The 11,327-nt window shown below is 38.1% G+C and overlaps 1 protein-coding gene across 3 annotated transcripts in view; it reads right to left on the reverse strand.

The window, feature by feature from the left end:
- cdk6 (cyclin dependent kinase 6) overlaps positions 1 to 11,327 on the reverse strand; it is a 39,164-nt gene that overhangs the window by 25,023 nt on the left and 2,814 nt on the right. For all 3 annotated transcript variants that reach the window (XM_016462329.1, XM_016462322.1, XM_016462337.1), the window contains 2 exons: positions 8,140 to 8,275; positions 2,023 to 2,190 (listed from right to left, as the gene is read on the reverse strand). In XM_016462329.1, coding sequence (XP_016317815.1) covers positions 2,023 to 2,190; positions 8,140 to 8,275 — 304 coding nt within the window. The remainder of the gene's footprint in view (positions 1 to 2,022; positions 2,191 to 8,139; positions 8,276 to 11,327) is intronic.

The raw sequence follows: 11,327 nt of genomic DNA on the forward strand, positions 1-11,327 counted from the left end.
GCTCATCAAGGCTGCATTTATTTGATCAAAAATACAGAAAAAAACAGTAATCTTGCAAAATGTTATTACAACATAAAATAATGGTTTCTATTTTAATATACATTAAAATCTAATTTATTCCTGTGACGCAAAGCTGAAGTCTAAAGTGAAGTCCAGTCTAAAGTGTCATGATCCTTCAGAAATCATTCTAATATGCTGATTTATTATCACCAACACGGAGACCCGAGGAAAAACTGGGAATAAAGTCCAAAACCTGACTTGAAATAACCTAACAAATCAATCGGGGGTAAAGCAGTTCCATTAACGACAAATTAAATTCAAATTAAAATTAAAATTAAATTTGTGCACGCTTATTCTTTGTGTTTTCCTTAGTGCATAACTGACATGTCACAGGTGTATTTTTCATCTTTAAATGTTAGAAAGTCATGCAAACATATCCATTTTGCTGTCAGAGGTGGGCGAGGCTGACGTGAGTGAACGAGCGCTGCTGCGCGCATGCGCGCTAAACAGACAGAGGGCAATCGAATAGGAGCACAATAATTCCGAGTAAAATATACATTTTGCTAAAAAAAAATTTTTTTGGACATTAAATGTGTCTTTTGTAGAATTTTAAACCTACATATAAAGTGTATTTTTATGATAGGCTGTAATAAAACCAGAGAGAAAGGCTGCATGGCTAGAAACTGTAAATAAAATAAGTAAAATAATAGTATGTGAGACAGTGGTAATATCATTATGTTCCTATTGGTCAGTAGAGGAGCTTAGCCTGACAGTTAGCCTGCTTTAGACCAGGTCAGTTTCCCAGCACAAGTTGCCACAGTGACTAGCTTGATCTAGGCCTATGTTAAATTTGCTTTATGGAACCAAATCATTCAATCAATCAACTGAAATAAGCCTGGCTTATTTGGTTAACTTGTTTTATGAAACAGGCCTGGAGGCATTAAAAGTGATCCTATTTTCTCCATTGCATCATATTGCATCGAATCGCATTGTGTTGAATTGAATCGAAATCGGATCGCACTGCATTGTAATAGGGGTGAATCGTATTGCATCGCATCGGTAGCTGCTTCATATGTATCTTTAATGTATCGTATCGTTGGCTATGCATCGAGATGTGTATCGTATCGGCCTCAGTCATGGAGATGCACATCCCTAATATATAGGCATACATACACACAGCCGTTCAAAAGTTTGGGATCAGTAAGATAACCGTTTTCCTATTTTAATATACATTAAAATATAATTTATTCCTGTGCAGCAAAGCTGAATTTTCAGCATCATTACTCCAGTCTTCAGTGTCACATGATCCTTCAGAAATCAAACTAATACGCTGATTTATAATCAATGTTGGAAACAGTTATGCTGCTTAATATTTGTGGGACCTGTGATACTTTTTTCAGGATTCTTTGATAAATAAAAATTTTAAAAGAACTGTGTTTATTCAAAATAGACATTTTATGTTACAATATACACTACTATTCAAAAGTTTAGGCTCAGTACTTTTGTTCTTTTTTTTAAAATAAATTAATACTTTTATTCAGCAAGGATGTGTTAAATGGATAAAAAGTGATAGTAAAGACTTATATTGTTAGAAAAGTGTTCTGTTGAATAAATGCTGTACTTTTAAACTTTTTTTATTCATGAAAGAATCAAAGAAGAAAAGTATCACAGGTTCCAAAAAAAATATTAAGCAGCACAACAGTTTCAACACTGATAATAAATCAGTATATTAGAATGATTTCTGAAGGATCATGTGACACTGAAAACTGGAGTAATGGCTGATGAAAATTCAGCGCTGCGTCACAGAAATAAATTATATTTTAAAGTATAATATATAGGAAACCAATATTAGAAATTGATATAATATTTCACAGTATTACTGTTTTTTTCTGTATTTTTGATCAAATGAATACAGCCTTGAAAGGCAGTGTAAATGTATGTGTGTGTGGAATTTTTATGACATCATATGCAATTTTTAAACATTTCTGCTGCTTCAGACACTTGCGCAACCCCGTTACTCACCACGGAAGTAAGAGCCATCTGAAAGCTGTAGATCCGCGCCAGACCAAAATCAGCCAGTTTGATCTGTCCTCCACTGGTGACTAGAATGTTTTGAGGCTTAAGATCTCGATGAACCACACGGTGAGAGTGGAGGAAATCCAGACCCTGCAGCAGCTGGTACATCATATCCTGCCAAAACAAGACCAGAGTCATTCCAAATATATTTTAATAACCTAAAGTGGATTTAAAAAAAATGACTGAAAAGGACTAATATCAAGATATATATGTATGTATATATGCGTGGGGAGGGAAAAGGTATGCATGTGCCTTTAAACCTAAAGTATGGCAGATGTTAATAACCAACATGACGGCAGAGCAGGAAAGACCTTAAGGCTCCATCCCTGTAGGCCTCTGCTTCCCTGCAGCTGTCCCGGGATCACAGCTAATTGTGAATTGTGTCGTTCTGACTATGGGCCAATATGAAATCAGACCATGACACTGAAACTCAACAACAAGCAGAAAAAAAACAAAAAAAAAACACACACACACAAAAAGAAGGTGGGGAGAAAAGACAGCAACTGCCATTTTCTTTAGTAGAAACTGTCGATAATGGTCAAATAGATAAGAAAAAAATGGGGCAATGCGTAACGGGGCTAGAAAAAGTCATCGGGTCAGAGTGCCGAGCGAGAAGCATTTGCTCACAGTTGCTGCTTGACTTATTCCAAAGCAGAGGTATCAAGCGGTGGAAGCCTACCCCTGAGAAACCCGCTGCCAAGACCTCACAAGTGACATGGATCTGAGCCCGCAGCACTGTTCATTCCCCGACCAGCTGGTGAGTGATTAAAACCACTGAAACAATGGGGTGCACACTCAAGCAGAAAACTGCAAATGGCGCAAGTCAGACCAGGCGAGGGGAAAGGGACGGAGGTCCTCACAATATGCGCGCTGGGGGCCTGCACTAGGGAACGCGTGTGTGTCAGAGTCAGGCAGCCAGGATAAACAAGGAGCTTTTCTGAATGCCCACCCAGCCATGACCTCTCAGATCTTCAGGCACAGGCAGTTATTCTGAGAGCTCCTAAAACGGCATCACCCCCTACCAGCTCCTCTGTCTTGGCCTAAAATGGCCCACGGTTGGCCCACTTTTGCTTAAGACAAAGATGAAAAGAAAAGGAAAGGTACACAACCGCCTCAGGAGCGTGACCCGAGGATAAATACGCATATCGTCTCCTCCCAAACACATATTAAGCAGCTCGTGTACCTTTTATGTACGTGTTATGTATCTAATTATCATGACAAATGGAGTCTGTGCTCATTTTCAGTGCTGTTTGTATAGGAAAATCTGCAGATTGTGCCATTTAAATGTGTGAATTGGTAGCTGAATATTATATTATATAATAAACATATATACCATTCAAAAGTTTGGGGTAAGAAAGACTGTTTTTAAATTACTACTTTTATTCAGAAAGGATGTATCATAAAAACATAAATCAGTTGAAAGTGACAGTAAATACATTAAAAAACTTACAAAAGATTTATATTTCAAATAAATGTTCTTTTGAACGTTCTATCCATCAAACAATCCTGAAAGAAAATCCTGAATATTTTCCACAAAAAACTGTTTACAACATTGATAAGAAATGTTTCCTGTGCACCAAATTATTATTATTTTAATTCTGAGTGATCTGCTGAAGTGATACTCTGGAAAGCACTTTAGTTCGGTGGAAAATCAACCTTGATATACCTGTCATACAATCTCTCATTATAATCTCAAAAGGAGTAACCCAACAGGTGGAATCTGAATGATTCTTCAGAGACGGTTCTTTGTTGTAACATGCTATTCACACAACAGAGGCACCGTAATTTACAATCAAAACAATGCCTCAAATTAAACCAACAGTACCAACCTGAAATAACCAGGCTTTGCTGAGAGGCATTCAGACTCTAAACAAAGGAAAGATTTGATAGCACCTGTCCTAAAGTACCTCTTCTTGGAAAAAGGGAGAAATAAAGCAGAGGAGGAAAGAGTGGAAGAAAAAAAAAACTCCCCAAAAACAGCAGTCAAAACAGAGCTTTCAGAAGGCACCCCCCCTTTCTCATGCTAATTCATGAGAGGCAGCCATATTGTTTATTGTAGCCCGGCACAATGCAGGACATCTGCCAGTTAGTGTTAGTGTAATTCCTTCCCCATGCTTCATTAGGCTCTCCTTTATGGACCAGAAACAGGCCTTGGGATGGCGCGGGGCCGGAGAGCCTAGCCGCACTCCCCAACGCAGGGCCAGCCGCTTGATCTCCTTCCAGCTCATTTGATTCCCGGGGCCTCTCTCATCAATTAGCATGCGGTGGGTCTGAAATGGGGCAAAAGTGGGCAGTTTGGGGGCTGGAATGAGGTGGATGCTGGGACCTCTGCAATCTGGTGTCCTTAGGAGGGTGGTGAATAAGGTTGCTGGGCATCTTTGGGAGGGCTACACAGTCTACAACTGATGTCTGTTATCTGATGTCTGTGTGGCCTGACAGAATTAAATCTCACTAATGCATATTCAAGAGCTCTTTGGTTAAAATATTCAGACTCTGAAAGCCAGTATAATGCATACATTTAGTATAAAAGACTACTAACGGTATAATATAAATACATAATAAATTACTACTTGTAATTTAATAAATATATAGAATTTATTATAAACATCTGTTACTGTTACTTGATTTCTAAGAATTTCCTTTATTTACATTTAGATTTAATTTAGAAGAATGAGAAATATATTTATAAAATATATATTTTAAAAAAATATACACTAACATGTTTTTTGAAAGAAGTCTCTTATGCTCACAGAGCCTGCATTTGATCAAAAATACAGTAAAAACAGTAACATTGTGAAATATTATTACAATTTAAAATATTTTTTCTATTTGAATATATTTTAAAACTATTTTTTATGTGAAGGCAAAGCTGAATTTTCAGCAGCCATTACTCCAATGTCTCATTATCTCAAAACCCTCTTTTGTGCGGAACTACTTTCTTCGGCCACTGATACAAATCTCAAGTTGACAGTTTAACAGCTGAGCCCAAGCCTCCATTACTAATTCGACAACATCACTTTAGAACTATGGCCAAAAGTTTTGGCAGTGACATAAACTTTGTGTTTTGCAAGGTTGGCTGCTTCAGTATTTGTAGATTATTTTTCTACTATGGTATACTGAAAAACAATGATAAGCATACCATAAGGTTTAAAGGCTTTTATTGGCAAAAACAATAATGAGTCAATATTGACAGTGTTGACCCTTGTTCTTCATAAACTCTGCAATTCGCTCTGGCATGCTGGATATTAGCTTCTGGGCCAAATCCTGACTGATGGCGATCCATTCTTGCCTTATTAGATTAAAAGCTCACTGCATTATGTAGAGTATTATGAGAGAGAGTATTATGGACTGAGTAAGTGTGATTACCTGCATCTGATAAAGCATTCATTCTTCAGCTCAATCTCATATTATATTCACAATAAAACATTAGTTTGAATGTCCACTGAGGAAAGCGATATCTTTGTCGTACTATTCTTTCATCTGTTAAAGGTAGGGTAGGCAATTTCAGAAAGGCTAGCAATAGCAAGCTAGCTGTGAATGCAAGATTCCCACCCTCCCTGTATAATCACTTTGCAAAGCCACGCCTCCCCGCACTCCAGAGAACCAGAGACTAACCTGCGACACGATGAGAGGCGCCGTTGGAGGATTGAATGCAATGCTGTCAGATTACCTCATGTCTCATTCACTGGTGAGAAAACATTACAGTACAAAGCGTATAATATTGCAATAATAGCGCCTTTCATTCTCGCTGGAAAAGGGTGCGCAGAGGTATGCACATACATATTTGATAGGCAGGCAGGACAGCTTATCGTAATGTTCGGACCAAACATTTTGATTTGATGAACATTTCATGGTCCTATGCCTTCTACAGACGATATAAATACATATAAATAAATGTAGACCACTTAACTTAGTGATTGCTATCGGGATGTGAAGAGAGTTTCAATCAGGATAACAAAAATGTTTCTGAACCAAATCACCTACCCTGCCTTTAAGTGTGATTTCCGATGACATTGCTGCTCAGAGCATTTGTTGGCTGCACCTTACACACACACTGTTTCCCAATACTAAATACTATTATTAAATACTACTATTATTTATATAAAATATTATTTATTGAATAATAATATTTAATAAACAACAAAAGCCATCATAAAAGTTGCTAGGCAATTCATTTAAAAATACAAAATGTATATAATAATAATTTTAATTATGAAATAATAAAATTATATAAATATAATTTTGCCCTCAGCGAAAACTATTTGCTCTGGAACAAATAATAGATTAGTGAGACCAAAGACTGCCCATTAGGTTTACTCAAAACTAATTATACCTCATGTTTAACCACAATAGAGAGCTTGATGGGGCGATGCGGAATTAAAAAGTTTTTCAGGAGTCGCTGCAGTAGAGGCGGCGCAACTATAACGACATGTGAATAATCCCGCCCACTCTAAAGCGGTACTAAACCGCAGTGGAAATGCAAACCGAGCCGAGCCGTACCACAAAGTGCCATTATACAAATGGTTAAACGGTTGGAGGTCTGTTATCACTAGAATATCGCACTCCTGGAAAAGGCTCTTTTTTTTTTTTTTTTTGGAAAATTGGATTCTTGGATGAATAGAAAATGCAGGCTTTATTTTAAATAGATTTTTTTTACAGCGCAATCACTGTCACTTTTGATCAGTTTAAAATATCCTTTAAATTAGGTATTTTAGGTGGGGAAAATGCAAAGAAACCACATATCTATCTCTAACATGCAAACTAGAGACTCAAACCAAGACTGTGTTATGTTTAAAAGTCCCTCTCGATACACAATCCTTCCTTAATGATACACAAAACTTGCAAAGGTGTCACTTAGGTGTCACTTTTTAACTTTTCAAATGTTTCTTAGCTTGTGTTTCCCTTTCAGTTTGGCACGAGTGACAAAGAGAGAGATACGGTTTGTTCCAGGACTCAATGTAAGATGTCCTAGGGGGAGAGGTAGAGAAATATGATGAATGGATTTGTAAGACTACCATGTGGGAAAAGTCAAAATAGATTACGGGAGAGTAGATGATCAGGACAAAAAAAATCCAACATTTCCGCTCAAAGCTTTCCGGATGAACGTAAGAGGACACTGACACAGGACACACACCAGGATTATTTCTAGACTAATGAAAATGATATCTGGCCTGAATGACTTATTGCCACTTAAGGAAGCCCCTTGTAGTCCACTGGTTCATTCTAGTGAAAGGCTGAGAGGGAGGCCACTAACCAGACATACACACTTTCACAAACCCTTTGCATGCACATACACACACATACACTGAAGCAACATTCCTCTGGCCAATATTTGGTGAAAGCCAGAGCTGAATGAAAATAGAGGCACACAGGCACACAGCCCTTTAATTAGAAGCCCATCCACCACATGCACTGCCCATCAAAAGGACAGGACTCTGTGATCTGAGGGAGCTCCATCCTTCATCTGCCGACTTAAGGCTGATTTATACTTCTGCATCGAACCTACGCCGTAGCTTACGCATAGACGGACACCCATAAGCCGTAGCCTGACGTGCACCTCTCCAAAAATCTAACAGCGCGTCAATTCTACGCAGACCGCAAGCGCTGTGATTGGTCTGCAAGAACCCCTACGGCGTAGGTCCGACGCAGAAGTATAAATCAGCCTTTAGAAGGCCAAAACACACATTTTTTTGCTCAGGGCCTCAAATTTAGGATAAAACTAGAGATTCAACTAATAATATGTAAGAAAAGATCTTGTTTTATCCATAACAGTTGATATAATAGAATGTGGTTGCAATGCAGGAGTTAATTCATGACATCAGCAAAAAAGGAAAGTCACTTTAACTGCAGAGCAAGTTATTATATTTATTTTGATTAAAATATTATAAAACGCAATATTTATGAACACAATTATGACTCGTGCACAGTAAAACCAGGTTTTGCACTGAATGTGTGCATTAAACAGTAAAAAGGATTTGTTGATGTTGACCGGCTGAAAGCATCAGGTTACAGTTTCTTTGCCTGATTGTCAATACTGAGATGAATTTGCTGGTGTGATAGTACCTTTATAGTTTCAGGTGGCACTCCTGGATCAGGTGCTTTCTCCAAATATGTGGTTAAATCTTGGTCCACATGCTCAAAGACCAAAGTTAGTTTGGTTTCCCGGTCAGTCCTGGAAACTGTGCATACGTCAAACAACCTAAACAAGGGAAAGGCATAATCAAGAATGCTTTCAATAAAAGCTCTTTGAGTGATCTCTGTTCATTATTTAGTAGGAATTTTGACAAGTTCATAGAATACAAAATAATTGAGTATGCAAATTCTACAATATAATCTGCAATGAAGAGTTTAATGGAGCAGAAACCTTCTAAACAAGACAAGCTGACACTGTTCTCAAACTGATATTGGCAAGACCTCTTAGCATAGCATCCATCATCTCAATGCAAGAAGGCCAAAACCCTAAAATTACTACTTGTTCTTCAAGGACATGGATGCATGTGATATATATTTGACAGAAGGGGCGGAGTTCTCTAATTGCCTGATGTCGCTTGAAAAGATAATGAATTATCCCAGACTTTTAGTGGGAGACAAAGTCATATATCCGTAATCTACCAAAATAATCTTTCATGGTAATGTCACTCGATCCCATGACATAAACTGAACCTCTCCAGGAAACGCTTCTGCTGGAATCCAGATTGTTCCTCCACAATGAAACCTCTTAACCAGCTAAACATATGGCATGAATAATATTCTCATTATAAGCACTGAGGGGTTGCCTGCACTTTCACAGCGTTCCAAACACACAGCCCTATAGGATTCTTGGGCCCCTACATCTCTTAATACCGATTAGAGTTTCATTTAAAACAATTTTCTTCCATTTGCTTTCATGCCTTGCACTCTACAAAACAATCTGTTCTGTAGATCCCACATATACTTCATGGACTCATAAAAACATTGGGGTCCAAATGTCTGCAACCCCAATAAAATAATTTTAAAAGTTTTAAGTTTTTTTTAAATGTAAACTAATGAGAAATATTTCAGATTATGAACTTTTTCTTATGCACTTTTTCCAGGTCACTAATCACTGATCATGTTCTTTGATTGAAGATGCTATTTGGAACATCTAAAATCATGCTGGAGAACATGATCGGGTTTTGACAAACTTATGGAGTTCATGCAGCTTGAGCGCTGTTGTCATTAGAGCAAAGGGGGAAACAAATGGACAGACAATATGAAAAAGATTCATTTGCATCCATGGGCAAATTATAAACCAGCAAAATTTACATTTGCAATCCAGACCTTGTCTGGTCTAGCCAAAAGAATGAAGTGTACATGCTCAGCAGCTTGTAGTGCACAACAATCCATTGCAAGGTTAAAGCCTTGAGCTAGGCCAGCCAATGATGTGAGTTCTGTCATCATTTGAGTGAACTATAACAAGAACTCCCCTAACGGAGTCACCAGTGATCTCAAAACAATATTCTCCACCTACCCATTTTAACATTAATAAGCCACCAAGCTAAAAATATCAACACACATTACCAAAACAATACAAGATGACCTTGATGGCAGACACAGACAATAAGGAATTAAAATGCATCTATTCACAGTTGAAATAGACAGCCGGCTGCTCACAGATATTTGCGCATCAATGGTTTCACATCTCCACATAAAGGTCAACAATAGATATCGTTTCAGTTGACCAGGAAAGGTGAATTGTCAGAGCAGTGCATGTGTCAATGGTACGATTTGCATTTGACACTCCAATTATCAAAACAATGGAAGCCAATAGCTGTTCCTTGAAGACATCCTCATCTTAAATGCAAAGAGAGAAGACACTGTGGTTTGATTAACTAGATAATCTATTGCAGAGATACTCATCTTTTATTCCTAGGAATGATGAGTCATTTTAGCATTATGGCTAGTGATTGACAGATATGGTTGCATCAGGGGGCAATACTGATACCAATATAGGAAAAGACATGCAGTAAAAACGCTCAAGTAACACTCAATTTACAAAATATTTTCTCAAAATTCAGTAAAATAATATCTAAAACTACTCATTGCTCTAAAACGGCCACGTTTGAATGACTATCATCCAATGCCAGTAATGTCAAATTAGCCAATATATTGGTCTATTAGGAATTTGATAACAAGCTCCGCACACTTTTAGCAACTAAAAACTGAGTGGGCATAATGCTCCGCAAGAAAAGAAGCTGATGGAGGCAAATCCACCAAATTTATGCAGCGTTCTTCAACTGGGTTTCTCGAAGTTCTTAGGGGATCTGCCTTGATCAAGGATCGATGAGTGCAAAATGACGTGACAGGAAATCATAGGCGTGATATATGTCTGAACCGACTTTTGGGCAATTTCCCCCAAACAATTTAGGATGCCTACACACTGGAGATCATTGAGTTATACTGATAGGAACATGTGAAAGCTGACCCCCTATATTGCATATTACCAGATCCCCTTCTGACTAGAGGGACCAAACGTACTTAATGTAACACAACCTACTTAAAAGTTTTGTAACAATTGGTAGGGACAGGATTTGATGTACAATATCCTCTGAAATCAGGAAAAGGATATGTCAGCAGTCATATTTAAAGGGGTCATATGATGCGATTTCAAGTTTTCCTTTCTCTTTGGAGTGTTACAAGCTGATTGTGCATAGATAAGATCCCTGAAGTTGCAAAGACTAAAGTCTCAAAACCAAAGAGATATACTTTATCAAAGTTAAGACTCTGCCACACCCCCCTAAAACGGCTCGTTCTAACACACCCCCACATATCTACCTCACTATGTGGAAATATTTGCATAATGCCGCCCAAATGTTCACGCAAAGAAAGAAGGCGTGGTTTCAGTAACCGCAGTTAGTCTTGAAGCAGCCATGTCAGGGAGACGCTGTGTGTTTCTAGGCGAAAGCAAAAGCACTTTATTTGGCCTTCCGAAAGTAGATGCATTTAGGAATCTTTAAGATTACTTACAACAGAACAGCAATGCATTTTATGGACGACCGTTTCGTGAACCTAGGAGAGGAGGTAATTCTGACGCGCGCGCGCGTGTGTGTGTGTGAGAGAGAGAGAGACAGCGTCACATCAAAGTGGAGTCAGCTGTCTTAACCGCGGCTTGTGTAATGCAAACACATACCAGCTTCATCACGGTGTTTGTCACGTGACTCTGTTCCCCTTTCGGGCTTGAACTGATGGTAAAACTAATAACATTATTTACTGTCTTTACATTTATTTTGAAA

The sequence above is a fragment of the Sinocyclocheilus anshuiensis genome, unplaced genomic scaffold, assembly GCF_001515605.1.
Source record: "Sinocyclocheilus anshuiensis isolate Anshui unplaced genomic scaffold, SAMN03320099.WGS_v1.1 scaffold253, whole genome shotgun sequence".
NCBI lineage: Eukaryota > Metazoa > Chordata > Actinopteri > Cypriniformes > Cyprinidae > Sinocyclocheilus > Sinocyclocheilus anshuiensis.